Genomic DNA, 17,662 nt, shown 5'->3' with positions numbered 1-17,662 from the left:
ACATAATTTACAATTACCTCACTGTCATAGTCTACCATAACTGACAAAGTGCTTTCTTAAGGCAGTATTATAAAGCTGTCATTTTAAAGATTATCCATGTTAATAGAAAAAATATTTTAAAGATTATCCAGGTTGTTGAATGTAGTACGATCTGGTGTGGAGTATATGGCACCGCTACCTAATTCCATATTGGGAAGTTCGGAAGCCAAATAAGTATAGTCTTTAAATGGACCACTTTTACTGTATTTTGGTAGATTTGGTGGATCCAGATATCCAGTTTCTGTTCAGGTATAAAATGCCTCATGAAGTCAACTTTGTTAAGTAAAGCTTCTGACAGATTTCTCTCATATTGTATAACATGTAGGAAAAGAATTCAAGGGGATGGCTTGGAGAAGATACAGATGAGGAAAAAGAATCATCTATATGGCTTCCACACTTTGAGCTGAGGTCGGAGGTAAGCAGTTTGGAACGGTGGGTCATTCTGACAACAAACTTGAGGTTTAGTTATAGAAAATTATCTGGAATGATGTACTGGTTAGATACTGGTTACATTTGACAGTTTCCACCTTAAGCCAAAAATTTTTCAGGTGGAGTTGAAACATTGTATAAGAACTTTTTGCTTGGGTTACTTCTGCTTCTGTGCTTGAACACTGGTAGTAAAATGCATTTTAGTGAAATAGACAAAGGCTGTTTGCTTTTTTGTTTGTATTGCATGTGAGCTGTCTGTCAGAGCTTACTGGCTGTGCAGCTGTATTCAAAATATGGAAAATCAGTGCCCCTGATGGTAAACATGAGCAGAACTGTTAAATGTCAAGTCATATCAAGTGTTCATTTGAAGACATTTAAATGCAGGCAGGTTCTTTTATAGCAGTTTGATGTTTGATGCATTATAGGTGGTAGGAATTAGTGACTGATGCATTCAGTATTGCAAGGGTGTCATATTCTTCAATTGTAAGTGATTGCAAATCCTTTAACATATATCTTTGGGTGGGGAGTTTAAAAATCTGACGTGAAATGTATTTTAAGGGTTAGTTTGTGTAAGTAAAGGTGAAAAGATGGTGTTCTGCCCTTTCAGTAGAATGAAATGTTTTTTTTTTTCAACCTTAAATACCAGCTTCCATTTGCATAATTCCTGTAAAGAGTCTGGGAATTTGCAGTTTAGGTCAGTTTGACTCTGTAGATTTGGTACAGTCCATTAGAGAAAAATTGGCTGCAGGCAAACTGAACAGGACTAGGACAGACACTCAAACTTCATCATGGAGTCTGCCAGGAATTGATCCAATAGTAGGGACCACCTTAGATAACTCTAACGCCTTTCAAAACACTTATATTAATTCTGATCTAGGATTCCTTGCAAACAGGTCTGGAAGACACACATCCATGAATAAGAATGTTTCTCTATTCTCTTCCATCCTTTCTGCCGATATCCAGGGTTTGTCTAAAGATCCAGAAGGACTCCAAAGATTGTGAAGGTGAATCCCTTCTTTGAAACTGGCTAAGAGCAATTACTACAAGATTCCCCACAAACTGAATTTACTCAAAGTCAGGGGTTGCTTGATGCACCTCATGCTGAAAACTCTTCAGTTTATTGCCTGGATGGTAGAATTTTGTTACCTTTTTAGAAAACCATTTTCAAGGATGTGCAGCAGATACTGAATGAGGCTAACAAATGCTACTGGGAAATCATATAGAAGTAAGTGGACAAGTATTTTCTAGTTTGTTATGGAAGACTGTTGTGCTCATGGCCCTGACTCTACTGCAAGAAGCGTATCGGAGTTAACAAGCTTGGATGGTGAGTCAACTCTACCTCAGTTTCCACAAGGACTGGGTTTATTTGAAATCAAATCTTTTCATGCAGGAAGTGGTTTGTTTATCTTGAGCCAATCTGTTAAATCTTATTCTTTCCAGAACCTGAAAATAAGAAAGAATTCTTCATGCAGTGGATGTCCACAGGCAGCTTGGATGCTACTTGAACAGAACCGTCCATCAGGAAAGACTGTCAGCTGTTTGTCTCCTGTGAAGGTAAGAGACTAAGTGTCAAAGCAGACAATTTTGAGATGGTTGTCTCATGTTATTTCTTTGTTCTCACCATAACAGGCCACTTCAAGCAGTATTACGGTCCATTGTACCAGGGTTGTGGCTTCTGTGCCTTTAACAAAATTCAGAACTTTCTTGCCATTGAAGAGTTTGGTAGATCTACATTGCAACTTAAATGTTTTTTTCTTTTTTGGTCAGCTTGTTTGTACATCATCATCTGGGGAACATCCCTTAAGGGATCTTATTTTAACTTTTTGACTAAAATTTATGGTTAAGTTGCCTTATGTCTAGTAGAAAAGGGAACACAGTGGTAGACAAATTCTGTACAAGGATTCCCACATGGCCTGTTCGTTGTCTTTAGGTGAATCCCATGACATCCATTCTTGCAAGATTCTTTATTATCCCCTAAGACAACCCATAGTCTGCTTAACAGCTGTAATATATATTTTTAGAGAATGAATACCTGAAAAGCACTCACTGTGTCCTCCATGGCATACAACAGTCTTATCAGATGTTCCCCTTTCTGATAAGGAAAAAAAGAGCCTCCAGAGAGGATCCCGAAGCTACTTTGACCAAAGCCCCCCCATCAGATACCAACAAAATCTGCTATTGCCATAAGAGTACTCTGATATTCTGAATGTTCGTGTTACCCTGCTGCAGTCATCACACTTGGGTTATCCTGTCATCGGGCGGTCCCGCAGTCGGCTGGATTTCCAAAGTCTTGGTCCGACGTCGGTTGCTGTCACCTCATCCCTGACATCAGTGCGCCAGGGGTACATATATTGCAACCGACGCCATTTTCTTCAGTCTTTCTTGTCACGCTGTGCCCGAAGCAGAAGCAGTTCGCAACTGCCGGTCGGCCGACTCCTGAGATTGTCTAATACGAATTTCAGACCGAAGTCTTCTATAAAGCTAAGTACCCCGTTGGGGGAAACTTTTCTTGCCTCAGACCGATGTCAGAAAAAGTTAACAATTGTATTTCTTGTGGGAAGCAAATACCTCATAAGGATTTTCATTCTTATTGCATACCTTGCCTAGGCCCTGATCACAACGTCACTTCTTGTCGTTTTTGTGCTAGATTTAATAAATGTACTATTAAAAGACTGTTAGATTTCGCACAATACTTTTTTGGTAGAAAATTTAACTATAACATGCCGTCGGAGCTACAGACTACTGGCGTGCACAAAAAGTGCAGGGACAAGGACCGACAGCCCAGGCCTAAGCCCGATTCCGAGGCCTCGGTTGATCCGGGCTCCGGTTCTCCAGTTATCAGTGAGGCTCCGACGCAGCCTCTGACTACTGCAGTTCTGGAACCCAAGACCGCTACAGATATTTTGACGGAATGTACTAAGCCGACACAGCCTTTTACTTCAGGCCCTTCCGACGATTTACCTTCCAAGGACATCTGTGCTTCAGAAACACCATTGGTTTCTGAAGGCGTTTTCAGACCGACTCTTACAGTCAAAACTTTTTCCAAGTCGAAGACTCCTAAATCGAAAAAGGCTTCACTTCAGTCTCCTGTTCAAGGCCCTATGCCTAAGAAACAGATGCTCAAAATGGCTGAAGATTTGATTTCTCTTATCAGGGGTTCTCAGCCGCCTCCTGACAAAAGGCCTAGACAAGAGGAAGATTCTGCTTCCTCTGAACAACTGTCTATTTCTTCGGATTCCTCTGAGGACCAAGACTATTCCTTCTCTCCTTATGAAGATTCTGATGCTGAGGACTCTATTCCCTCAGCTTCCCCTCCAGAAGATTACTCTTTTGGGGAAACTTTACTCACTATGAGGGAACATTTTCACTGGGAAGGTCAGGATTACTCTAATTCCAAGAAAAGGCTCAGAGAGTTCCTTTTACTCCCCCAACACAGACCTCTAGCCATCCCTCCTGTTTTGGACATTGTGGATGATGTCTATTTAGAATCCAGTTTCAACCCTGACTCTCTACCTTCTGCCCCAGCCAAGCCTGACCGATACTACAGAGTACCTGATTCCCACAAATTCCTTTACAAAAGCCCAGTAGCTGACCCAGAGACTATCTCCCAGGGTCCCAAAGGGGCTAAGGCTTCCATGGCTAAAAATCCAGTACCTTCTGAAAGGGATTCAAGAGCACTAGACAGATGGGGGGGGGGGGAGGTTTACACCTCAGCCACTTTAGCTATGAGAGCACTAAATTGTCAATTTCATATGCTTAAGTATCAGCAATTTCTGATCTCTCAGTTAAAACAAAAGATAACCTCACTACTTCAACAATCTGAATTGAAAGAAGTACAGGATTTGTTGCACGCCACCGAGCAGGTGGGCAAACATACCTTACAATGTGGGTTTGATTCTTTACAGGCCTCCTGCAGAGCAGCTGTCACTGGATCAGTTATACGTAGGCATGCCTGGTTAAAGGAACAAAGTCTGCCTGATCATGTTAAAGCAAAACTACTAGATGCTCCCTTACAGCAGGATGTTCTTTTTGGTGTTAAAGCAGAAGTTGTTTTAAAGAAAATGGAAGATAAGGCGAAATCAATGCAGACAGTCAAAGATTTCCTACAAGTACAACCCCCTCGCTTCAGCAGAAACTGGCCAACAAAAAATTGGTCCTTTCCAGCCACTGACAGACCTCAGAGGGGTAAATACAGGCGCCCAAGGGGCAGAGGACAACCACAAGCTCAGTAGAAGCCTCGCCAATGGGGCACTCCAACCCAGAAGGGAGGAGAAGACAGGTCTCAACCCACCAGAAGGCAAACTCAATGACTTGCACCTCATCTGGCCAAACAAAAGCTCTTTTGTCAGCCCCCTTGGGGGGAAAACTAGCACTATTTGCAGACAACTGGCACATGGTCACAAAGGACAAATGGGTCCTAGATCTAATTTTACGAGGATACAGATTCCACTTTCACACCTTGCCAATAAAAAGGGGAATGCCAAACCTGCCACAAAATCAAAGGGCAGAGGCTCAAAAACAAATTACAGCTCTCATGGCCATGAGAGCCATTCAAAGGGTACCAACTCAAGAGCAAGGCCAAGGATTTTACTCAAGACTCCTTCTAGTACCGAGAAAAGAAAATGTTTGGAGACCAATTCTGGACCTTTCAATTCTAAACACAAGTTCCCAAATTCAAGATGCTAACACTACAGCAGCTACTTCCCATGTTGGGCAAGGAAGCATGGCTGGTAACGTTGGACCTCAAGGAGGCATACCTGCATGTCCCTATCAGACAAAGTTGCCGAAGATACCTCAGTTTCATTGCAGGTTCAACCCATTATCAATTCTCTGCACTGCTCTTTGGCTTATCTACTGCGCCCAGAGTTTTCACAAAATGCCTGGCACCAGTAATTGCATACTGCAGACAAAGAGGAATTCAAGTATATCCATACCTGGACGACTGCCTCATCCAAGCAGAAAGAAAAGACATTCTCTTACAACATCTGGCTTTTGTGAAGCATCTACTAAATTGTCTGGGGTACACAGTAAACGAAAAGAAGTCAAAACTAGTACCCTCACAAAAAATGACATTCCTGGGTGCCAGCTTGGACACAACAGCCCAGAAGGCTTATCTTACACCAGACAAGCAATAACAACTGACTCAATATTTCAAGACAATGGCAACAAAGACCCAATTAACTGCAAGAAAAATTCTGCAGGCTTTGGGCTTCATGGCATCTTGCATTCTGATAATACCATTTGCAAAACTGCATATGAGGAAATTATAGTGGTACCTAAAAAGCGTATGGTCTCAACACAGCCACAGCTTGGACACAGTGATATCTCTCATTCCCCGCCTTCAACAGGAATTTCTATGGTGGGCACAGGGATGTCACCTCAACAAGGGTCAGCCTTTCACCTTGCCCCCTCCCAGGCAAACTATCACAACAGATGCTTCAGACTATGCCTGGGGGGCACACATGGCAGGGCAATGCATTCAAGGCCTATGGACTGCAGAACAAAGAAAACTGCACATAAACCAAAAAGAGATGCTAGCTGTACAGAAAGCTCTGACAGCCTTAAAGGATCTACTACAGCCAGGACAACTTGCAATAAAGACTGACAACACCACAGTAATGTGGTACAAAAGCAAACAAGGGGGCACACATTCCTTCCCTCTTTGCAGGCAAGCAATAATCTTATGGAACACAGCTCTGGCCTAACGAGTCCAGTTACAAGCTGAATTCCTGCCAGGACAGAAAAACACATTGGCAGACGACCTAAGCAGAAACATCAAAGATCCCCATGAGTGGAAACTAGACCCACAAATATTTACGATAACTCAAAGATGGGGCCTACCAAATATAGACCTGTTTGCCAGTCCTCAAAACTACCAACTGACAAAATTTTGTACAAGGACATTCCACCATCAAGCTTGGAAAGTGGACGCTCTCTCCTTCAGTTGGAAAAACCTGACAGCATATGCCTTTCCTCCATTACCTCTTCTCACAAAGGTTCTTTTGAAGGTCAAAAAGGAGAAACCTCGACTGATTCTCATAGCCCCAGACTGGCCACGCCAGCACTGGTACCCGCTATTGAAGAATATGGCTCACAGCCCACCATGGATATTGCCTCAAATACCTCATTTGCTCATGCAGCAAGACAAGCAGATTCTACACAGCCAGATCAAAACCTTAAACCTGGCTGCATGGCAAATCAATTAAACATCCAACCAGCCCCTCTTTCACAAGCAGTACTGGATGTTGTTCTAGAAGCCAGGAGGCCAAGCACCAGGAAGGCTTACTCGGACAAATGGAAAAGGTTTTCTGCTTGGAACCAAGCTAAAGGCCAAGACACAACTCAGCCTCATATGCATCACATTCTGCAGTATTTAGCTGAGATGTTGCATAAAGGACTTTCATTCTCCTCAGTTTAAAATCCATGCTTCAGCTATTTCAGCTCACTACGACACAAATCCACCTTTTTTTTTCAAATCCTCTTCTAAGGCAGTTCCTCAGAGGGGCAAAGAACATCAGACCACCTAGAAGAGCTCCTACACCAACATGGGACCTCAACTTTGTTCTGGAAAAACTAACGCTACCTCCCTTTGAACCAGCTTTTTCTGCAGACCTTCAGTTCCTATGTTGGAAGACTGCTCTGCTCCTGGCAATAACTTCTGCTAGGAGAGTCTCAGAATTATGGGCACTTATGGCTGTGGAACCTTTCCTCATTTTTCATCAAGACAGAGTTTCTCTACGAACTAATCCTTCCTTCATGCCTAAGGTGGTTTCCAGTGTAGCCTTAAATCAAACCATCCACCTACCCACTTTCTTCCCCAATCCACAGAACAAAGGTGAGAGACTTCTGCATTCCTTGGACATTCACAGGCAGCTTCGTTACTACTTGGATAAAACTAAGGCTTTCAGAAAAACTGACCAGCTCTTTGTTTCCTATGCTACAGCTTCTCAAGGGAGAGCCATATTCAAGCAAACCATTTCTAAACGGATAGGCCATTGCATACGATTCTGTTATACCCCTCATGGGAAACCAGTTCCTCCTACCATTAGATCCCACTCTACCAGGGCAACAGCTACCTCTACAGCCTTTCTCAGGGGGGTTCCTACCAAGGAAATTTTAGAAGCTGCAACTTGGAGTTCTGTACACACCTTCACCAAACACTATCACTTACCTCTTTATTCTAAGTCCAGGGCAGGTTTCGCCACTGCAGTTCTGCAGGGCCTCATTGCCTCCACTAACCCTCTATGATGCCTCCACCCTACCTTAGCTTTGGGACTCAACCCAAGTGTGATGACTGCAGCAGGGTAGGGTAATATGATGAACATAGTACAGTTTTGTACCTACCATAAATGTAGATGTTAGATTGTTCATCCTGCTGCAGTCCAGGTTACCCTCCCTCCAACCCCTCTGATCTACTGGCTTAAATCTCTGCTATGCCTTACTGATGTATTTGCTTATAACGGAAGGGATTTTGTGTTTGTACAGTGTTCACACCTTTTGGTACTAATTTGGATCACCTTTTTGGGGGCACCTGACATCTGGGGCAAGAAAAACTGAAGAAAATGGCGTCTGTTGCAATATATGTACCCCTGGCGCACTGACGTCAGGGATGAGGCGACAGCAACCGACGTCGGACCAAGACTTTGGAAATCCGGCCGACTGTGGCACCGCCTGACTACAGGATAACCCAAGTGTGATGACTGCAGCAGGGTGAACACTCGAACATCTACATTTATGGTAGGTACAAAACTGTACTTTTTTTTACCTACCCTTCTGGTGTTAGAAAGAAGGCAATTCCACTGTTCAGATATCATGCTGATGAGATGATTTATTTTGTATGAATGGCTGGACAAGAATATCTGAGGTCTTAGCATGGGATGAGGGAGTCAGTTCCCTTATGGAGGTCCGGAAGTCCAATACATCTAACTTGATCAACCTACATATTTCAATAAAAACAACTCAAAGTGCACCTTTCACCACAGTCTACTCCAAGTTTTCAGGGATCAAAGTTTGAATGATGTAGTTTTAAGAATTTTCAGAGCATCTCTCTAAAAATCTGTTTTTCTCATTTGAAGAGGAAACTGTCCCTCTGTTCTGATTCTGAAAGAAACTCTTCTTCAAAAGAGGAACGACTTTTTTTCCAGGTGCCTACTCATTTTTCAGAATCTGACAGCAAATATGTTATGATTTATGATCTGGCATGCCTTAATCTGCAATGGTTTCCCCATGTTGCCAGTGTTAGGAGATTTTTTTTCTCATTGCTTCTAGTTTACCTGATAGCATCCTTCCCCCTGAGAAGTCTGACAGGTAATGCATGTTACTCCAGACTCATAAGATTTGGCATCTTTTCCAGCTGTTCAATGTATGGGTCTCGCGTCCAACCTCACATCCAGCTTTGGCCACTTTTTAAGCTTTGGATCTGGTGCTCAGGCTCCTCCCCTTACCCATAATTCTTTGAAAGGAGCAAGCTACCCCAGATCTCATTTGCTGCCATAAGCACTTAATGGATCTTGGTTCTCAGGAGTGGCATTGTTTAAAAATAGTTACATCTAGATAAACCTTTTATTTTGGTTTTAATTTGATCTCCTCCTCTTTATGTTTACACTTGCTATTCTCTACCCATTTGTCTCTTTCGTAAAAAGTTTTAAAAAATAGTGGTTATATTTATATTATAGTTTTTATAATTATTTTCTAGGATGCTTCTTTGTATCATGAGAATAGCTTGCTTCCCCTTGGCTACCTAATTCAGATGCAAGCAAGAAATGGATGTATTGCTTTGGGCCTTCTCATTTGAATATTGTCTGCTACTGAGGCTTTTGGGCAGCAAGCTATCATGGAAAGAAGAAACGAGTGGATTTTAGAGTCTGCTTCAGCCTACCACAGGAGATGAACCCTCTTCGGGATTGGGGAAGTCTGCGGCTGCTGCTTCCCCTTCTCTATTTTCATTTTCCAAAAAGGCTGAAACTCAGGGAAAGGGAAAAAGATGAGGAAAAACCTAAATCAACAGAGATCCTAGATAAGAGATGCTCATTGTCTCCACCGACAAGGATCTTTAGACTTTGGAGCAGATATGTTTTTTGGATCTGATAGTTACCTGATCTGTAACTCTATTTAGATTTTCTCCAGATCCTATATCCCTTAGTTTCTGGTCTTCCATCCTGCAAAACAGACACCTGTTATACTTCTAGGCCACTTACCTCTGCTTCTCAGAGGTCAGCTAGATCCTGCTAGAACCTTATCAAAGCTGATGTGAACAGTGTGAAGTGTTTCCTTTTGACCCGAATCCAGTTAGGAACACTCCAGGTTCCAGCCACAGTCCGATCTGGCAGAACCACTTCACCTGACTCAGTAATTGCTCCTTCTCTAGTCTGACATCTCAGATCAGAATCCCTGGATCTGGCTATTGCCCAAGACAGGTCTGCATCAGAGCCAAGGCTCTATACTTTACTCTGATGAGTTCTCTGACAAAGTCTTCTCCAATGTTGTTGGAGCTGAACCATTGGCCTTCAGTGACAGGGAAGGGTCATAACTGAGGTCTTCTGATCATTTCCTCCTTTCTGGGGGCATTGGTGCTTGATAGTTCAGCTGTGGTGACCGCCTTTGATACTAGCTAAATGGCTTCTAGGGTTGAGCCACCGTTGGGAATTTGACTTCAGCAGCGAGGCACCTGGCGGGTATATGTCAAGCTTTGCATTTTGAGGCTTTTAAAAGTACTCCTTCAATGTAGAGAGAGTAGTCTGCCTTTTCAGAACCAGATCCAACATTCATTTCCCAGGGTATGCAGCCTGTTTTCCTGGTCACATCTGGGCAATGAGTTTCTGGGAGCCTTGAGTCTGTCCTCCCAAGAGAAGGCTGTATCATTTTCAAAGTTCTGTCCTGAACAATGCACAGAGGAGGTTTGAAGGAAACAAAGGAGTCCCTTGCGGAATCCCCTCCCTCCAACACTGATTTTTGAGGAAGAATGTTATCCAAGATCCCCTTCTTGAACATCTCATTCAGAGAAATTCTCAAACTTCTCAGACAGAAGGGGGTTGGTCTTCCCAAGTGCCTCCTTTGGAGGAATCACTTTTTCCTGAGGCTTTAGGTTCTGGTCCCTCTACTTCTTGGTTGGTTCCCCAGGCAGAGACGATAAATCTGATATCCTCACATGAGTGAAAGGAACCAGGCACAGCTGAGCTAATCCCCAAAAAGCCCAACAGTTTTCTGGTTGCTCCCAAACTGTACCATTGGAGCAAGAGTCCCAAGGTATATTCTATGGTAATGGCAGCTGCCACTAAAGAGCTTGCAGAAGAAAGTTCCTGTCTGTATCCAGCAAATGGGGATTTGTGTGCATAGAAAAAATTGGTAAGCATGCCTACGCCTCACCTGCTTTTTTGGTGAGTGCATTTAATTACTTGTCACACAGTTGTTTCTAGGGGATTTATGAAAGGAAATAGCCAGTTCTCTCTAGGGACCTTAACTGCAGATCAAAGAAAATTCATTGATGCCTCTATGTTCCTCATCTCTGTGCATCTACAGCGGCTGGCACAGGCATTTCCATAAGAAGGTACGCCTGGATGCAGTTGTGAGATTTTTTTTTTGTTTGTTTTTTTTGTGGAGCATTTCAAGTCATTCATGAGTGCCCCACATGATGGATCAGTTCTATTTTTTTCCAAAGTTAGAGGCCATCTCAAGAAGTGAGGGATGGTAATCCCTGTGCGCCATAGGGGGATCAAATTCTCTACCACTCCACGGACCTTCTTCAGAAACCAGAAGGGAGGGAAGAGAATTTAGATGTTATGTTCTATCTCGCCTTCATTCTTGCTTGGATGGGTTCGGAGCCGATCCTGGGCTCCGACTCGGCAGAATACGCAGCTGGAAGTCTCAAACTTGGCTCATGGCAGGTAGGTTTCCCTTGATGTAGTGGTGCAACTCTCCAGATCTCATTTGCCGCTTTACGAGATGGATGTGCTCTTTTTGGGTGTGGCTAAGTTTTTGTCTTTTTTTTTAATTTTCTAGCTTAAACTTTTAGGATTCTTACAATTAGTAGTGTTTTGGTGTGATTAAATGGATTTAGCGTGTAGCTTACCTTATCTCCTTTCTACTGTTGTGTGCTGTTTGGCCATCGTTTTTCACAGGCCTTCTTGTATCCCATAGTTAATTATCATAGTGGTGTGTTTTTAGTCTACTCTTGTAGTTAAGTCATTCAGCTCATTTAAATTAGAGAGCTAGTCGCCCATTTTAGTTAGAGGGCTTTGTAGTGTTATTGTTGGTGTGTGTTCTTCCCTTGGTATCTACGTCCATTTAAGTTAGAGATTCTAGTATTCGCCTTTAGTCACTTTTCTAATCTATCTTAATACTACTTAGATGAGCAGTGTTTATTAGCTTAGTGTGTGTTTATATATCTAGCAGTATTCTGAGTTTTTTGCTTTTTGTAATCCTTTTGGGAACAACTTTTATGTTCTGTAGTCCTATCTCGCCCTCATTCTTACACTTGGGTTCGGAGCCGAAACTCTGCTCCGACTTGGCAATTCTCTAGCTCAGTCTTCTGGTTGGCTCATGGCAAGGAGGTATCCCATCATGCACCACCGACATATCCCAGATCTCGTTTGCCACTCTAGCTCAGATGTGCTGCTTCTTGGCTGTGGTTTAATGACATTTTGCTGATTGTTAGTAATTTTATAGCTTTTAAGAGTTGTATTCAGCTTACTTCGTATTAGTTTACTGTCTGGTGTCTTTTTTTTAGACAGTGTGTGGCATTGTTTGCTCTGTTTTTGCTGTTTTTATTGGCCGTTCATCCGCAGGCCGTTTTTTTGTGTATCCCTGCATCGCTTTTGGTTTTGTTTGCGACTTGGGCTTGCCTAATTGTGTTTCTCTCCTTTTCTAAGCTATTTTCCACCGAGGGCTAGGCCCGTTTAAGTTAGAGCAACCTAGTCCTTCATCTGTCTCTCGTGCTCTTCCTTCCCAGGACTAGGCCCGCTTAAGTTAGAGGATCTAGTCCTCGGTCTGTAGTCTGTTTCTTCTTCTGAGGCTAGGCCTATTTAAGTTAGAGGACCTAGTCCTCTGTCTAACTACCTGTAGTTTCTTCAGGGCTAACTGTTTGAATTAGAGGTAGTTCCTGCTTTCTGTTTCTTACATTGGTAACTGTTTTTTGGTGTGAGATATGTCTAAAGATTCAAAAGACCACAAGCCTTCTGGATTTAAATAATGTACCAAGTGTGCCCAAAAAATGTCCTTGACAGATGGGCATACTATTTGCGTATACTGCTTAGGTGCTCTTCACCTTCAAGAATCTTGCTCCTTTTGCCATGTTTGTAGCCCTCGAGTCCTTCAAGAGAGAAAGAACAAACATATTTAAAGGCCTCTTACAGCATTCTTTTGATGAAGAATTGGCTTCTTCCTCTTCTAGTTCCAAGTCTCCATCTTCCAAAAAAGATAGTCAAACCTACAAAAAGACTGTCTCCCACTCACTTGGTGTCGGAGAGCCAGAGAAAATTGCCAAATCGACTAACTACTCTTCGGCTCCACTGGTTTCGGTGCCAACAGAGGTTATTGATGTGGAAAGAGCAGTTTCTGTTCCAAGGGTTACGGAGCCGATAACTGAGTCTGTGTCGGAGCTGGTCAACTGAGCTTCATCTGGTTTCTCCGACACTCAGATCGCCTATTTTTCAGCAGTCTAAGTCCCCCACTTTATCCTCCAGGTCCTCGAGGAGCCTTTCTGATGAGGACGTTGAGAGTGTGTTGCGCAGATTCCTTGAGACTTTGGCGCTGGCAAATTTACTTTCGGCTCCGTCCCGGTCAGTTCCGCAGCCTACTGAGCCTGTACACCTTGTCACTGTTCCTCCTCAGAGCCACTCTGGTGCGTCGGAGCCAGAGATGTCTGTGCTACTTGCTCTGGAAAGGTCGATTCCAGATACCTCGTTTGGTGTCTCTCTCCCGATATCTGCCGCGACCCCTTCAGTGCAGTCCATGAGGTCTAGGGTCCTCAGCTCTCTGGTCTGGCCCGAGGGGGACGCTTTGACCCGAACTTCTTTGGTTATGAGCTTACCTCTCGGTGCTTTGGCTCGGGTGAGTTCGGACCCCACATCTGTCTGAGCCTATTTCCTCAGCACCGACGACTGCCTCTATGCCTTCAGAGCGGGAGGTGTCCTCGGAGCTGGGAGGGCTGGCTTTCAAGCTGATGAGTGTTCTGTCCATCTTCAGTTCCAACTTGGGGCACCGACACTCTTCCCCCTAAAGAGCCGACCTCAGTCTCAGCACATTCTCTCATCCAACACAGCAGAGTCTTGCAGCCTCAGGAACCCTCCATGAGTGGTTCCCAGTCTTCCAAGATCTCCCCAGAATATCTTTGAGGAGCCCCCTTGGAAGAAAACTTGTAAGAGGAAGTATGTTGTTTCTCCGATGAATCCATTACATCAGACACTGACCTCGAGGAGTCAGAAGGGTCTCCCAAGTTGTCCTCTGATGATGTCTCCTTAGCAGATATCCTTGAGATCCTGAAACAGAGAGGCGGCTGGCCCACCATCTCCCCTTCTGATGAGGAGTCAGTGTACCCTGAAGGCTTTCCGGTCTCAACCTTCTGCCTCTTGGGTATCTCCACCTTTCGATGAGCTCTTGGATCTAGTGAGTCAAAAGGTGTGGGAATCTCCTGATACTGTGGAACCAGTTCCTAGAAGACCTAATAAATTCTTATCAGCACCTCAGGACAAAGATTTTCTCACCAAAGGCTTGCCAGTAGATGCCGTGATGGTGGCAGCAGCCACCAAAAAGGAACTTGCTGAAACTTCCTCCACTGTCCATCCACTGAATAAGGAGTCTCGAACAATGGATAAGTACGGGAAGCGTATCTTTTCTTCAGCTTTTACACTCAGATTGCTGAACTACCAGTCTCATTTCACTAGGCTCCAGAGAGATCTCCTGAAAGAGCTGGGAGATGCTGTCCAAGGTAACCTATCTGAAGCAGTATCTGATAAGCTTAATGCACAGATGTCTACCTTAAATTCTGTCAACTCCTCCATGAGGCTGATATTTTATGCAGCGGATGGTGTGAGTAGGGCAGCGGGTTCAGGAGTTTCTCTTAGAAGACACTCCTGGATGCGCTTGTGTAATTTTGCAGAGGCCTTTAAGTCTACATTTACCAATGCCCTCTTTGATGGGTCCTCGTTGTTTGAACTTAAGGTAAAGGACACACTCACCAGGTGCGAACAGGAAGGGAAAACCCTGTCTGCTGTGGGAGTCAGTTTTTCCATTCCTTCTAGACCCTATCCCAAAGGGCAGAGGGGTGGAAAGATGTGGTTCAAGTAGTCGCAGAGCTTTTTCCAGGGCGCACAGGGTGATTCCTTCACCAGAGGCAGAGGAGGAGGAAGTAATGGTATACGTCACCCTAGAGGTAGGGGAGACCATGAATCCTTTCATGGTCATCCCTACCAGCCCTCCAGAAAGGAGGCCCAACTGTGCATCTCTGGAGCCAGTCGGGGGACGTATATCCTTGTACCCAAAAGCCTGGTGCAGTATCACTCGACAAGTGGGTACGAAGGATAATTACCAAAGGATACTGTGTTCCCTTCTCTTTTCCCCCTCCTCGGATCAGAAGAATCCCGGATATTCCACCCAATCACAGGGGTTCAGCAACTTTAGAAATCCAAAAGTTGCTCGAAAAGAGTCATCCAACCTGTTCCTGCAGACCAAGTAGGATTAGGGACTTACTCCAGATTCTTTTTGGTGCCAAAACGAACAGGGGACTTGAGACCCATCTTCAATCTCGGCAAGTTGAACTCACCATGTCAACACCTAACCTTCTATTCACTGAATATTCAAAGCTTAGCCAATAAAACTACTAAGCTACACTCATGGATTGCTTTCAAAACCCCTCGTATCCTATCCCTATCTGAAACATGGCTCAAGCCACATATCTGTAACAGTGAAATTCTCCCTCCTGGCTATAACATCTACCACTCTGACAGACCTTCAAAGAAAGGTGGTGGCGTAGCCATCCTCTACTCTTAACACCCTTAACCTATCACCTTACCCCACATCTATTCCCAGCTTCCACCCTGCTGAACTTCTCATCCTAAATATCCATCTGAACGCACACAAAAAACTAGCTGTAGCTTCCATTTATATTCCTCCTGGCAACAATATACCCATACTGGAAAACATCTTATCCTGGTTCACCCTCAACATACCCTATGAAACACTCATTCTTGGCGACGTCAGTATAGACTGGGCAAAACTATCTACTGACTCCCCCTTACATAGCATTCACCTTCATGGTTTCCACCAACTCATTTCCACCCCAACTCGCTTCCACAAAGCCTCAGCCTCCAGCTCTATAATAGACTGGATTCTCACCAACATCCCCATCACTACCACCAGCCCACAACCTTATCAGACTCACTTATTGACCATCTCCCTACCTCCATTCTAAGATACAACTCTCACACACTTAAACCCCACCTTTTCAAAGACTGCAGGAAACTATCTACGTTTAATCCTTTACAGTTTAACTCTATACTACAAAACATTGACTGGTCCATCCTTAAACAACTCCCTCTAAATGATTCTGTTAACACTTTTAACATTTTCCTAAATACTGTGGACTCCCTAGCTACCTCTAGGAAGATTCGAGTGAAATCCAATCATGCTCCCTGGCTTTCAAATCCAATCATGCTCCCTGGCTTTCAAAAGAAACTAAGTCCATCATGAAACAGTGACAGTTTTTGGAAAGCCTGGAGCAAATCTAAACAAACACCTCTTCTACTCAAATACAAACTACTACGCAATCTTGCTAAAAAACAGGTAATAGACAAGAAGTTATTCTATAGCTCAGGCCAGAACGAATACAACTCAAACCCTCGTAAATTCTGGACAACACTCAACAGCATCCTCTACCCTGGTAATCCCTCTAACCCCTCACCCTACCCAAACACAACTCCTGAGGAAACAGCTACCCTACTTAATTCACATTTGATCTCCTACCCTCTCAACCTACCTCTCCCTCAGTACCTGTCCCCTCACCCACCCCCAACACTTCACCCTTTTACTTCAAGCCTGTGCCCATTTCCTACATCAAATCTCTACTGCTCAAACTCAAACCATGCTCCCCCTCCACTGACAAATTACCTCCGACCTTTCTTAAACTCGCAGCTGACTCTATCGCCTACCCAGTAACAATATTATTAACTAGATCTATGCAACAATCTACTGATGTTAAGTTGTCTATCTCGCCTTCATTCTTGCTGGATGGGTTCGGAGCCGACCTCGGCTCCGACTCGGCCACTCTAAAAGCTCGAGAGTTGGTTCCACCGGCTCGAGGCTCCCCTTATATCCCACAATGCTAGGCGAGAGTTACCTCAGATCTCGTTTGCCGCTACAGCTTCGAGGTTGGTTGCTTCTACCGGTTCCTGGTGAGTGTTAGCTTTTTCTTCTAAAAGTTACTCTTTTTCCCCTTTTTTAAGTTAAATTCTTCCTAGATTAGTGTAGATCATAATACTATATCCCCGACCCTAATTTTTCCCGTTTCTTTACTAAAAGAACCGTTGGTTCTTCCTTTGGGCCTTTGGCCTTCCCTTCCCTAGTGGAGTGTTTGTGTTTGTGTAGTTTACTTTAATTTTGTACTTAATTCTAGTATTACTACTAAAATTATTTTTTGCTGACAGGGTATAACTTGTGTGTTTGGGTGTGTGTTTGTGTACACCTGTCAGTTAGTGTAATGTCTAAAGAAGCAAAGGTCTCCGGATTCAGGAAGTGTGATGCGTGCTGTCAGAAAATGTCTCTGACAGACGCTCACACTTCTTGTGTCTATTGTCTGGGGCCTTTGCACCTGCAGGACTCCTGTGCTGTGTGCCATGGCTTCAGCCCCAGGGTCCTGCAGGAAAGAAAAACAAGTTGATTCTGAGAGGCTTATTGAAGCCAGAGGATTCCCTGTCAGTTTCAACAGGGAAGCCCTCTAAGGCATCGAGGTCTTCGGCTCCGGCTTCTGAGCCGAGACCTCAGGTTGTTCAACCTTTGCCTTTATCGGCTCCGGCTGGAGCCGATAAGTCTCAGTCCACAGTTTCTGTGGCTTCCCGGCTCGGCGGAGCCGAGGTTATTGAGTACCAGTGTCGGCTCCGACAAGACCTTCGGAGCCGACAACTAGAAAGAGGTCTAGGTCACCTTCTCTTGGCTCCGTTCATTCGGCTCCAGGATCTCCCCTGCTGTCTGAGCGGGAAAACCA

General features: G+C 44.1%; 1 protein-coding gene across 1 annotated transcript in view; it reads left to right on the top strand.

The window, feature by feature from the left end:
- Positions 1-17,662, top strand: part of LOC122794876 (nuclear body protein SP140-like protein) — a 619,738-nt gene that overhangs the window by 420,795 nt on the left and 181,281 nt on the right. The window contains exon 11 of the mRNA XM_044063475.1: positions 365-454. Coding sequence (XP_043919410.1) covers positions 365-454 — 90 coding nt within the window. The remainder of the gene's footprint in view (positions 1-364; positions 455-17,662) is intronic.

This window comes from Protopterus annectens, chromosome 2.part1, assembly GCF_019279795.1.
Source record: "Protopterus annectens isolate FY-2018-M chromosome 2.part1, PAN1.0, whole genome shotgun sequence".
NCBI lineage: Eukaryota > Metazoa > Chordata > Ceratodontiformes > Protopteridae > Protopterus > Protopterus annectens.
The sequence above is the reverse complement of the archived record's forward strand: the minus strand, read 5'-3'. Positions and strand labels throughout refer to the sequence as shown.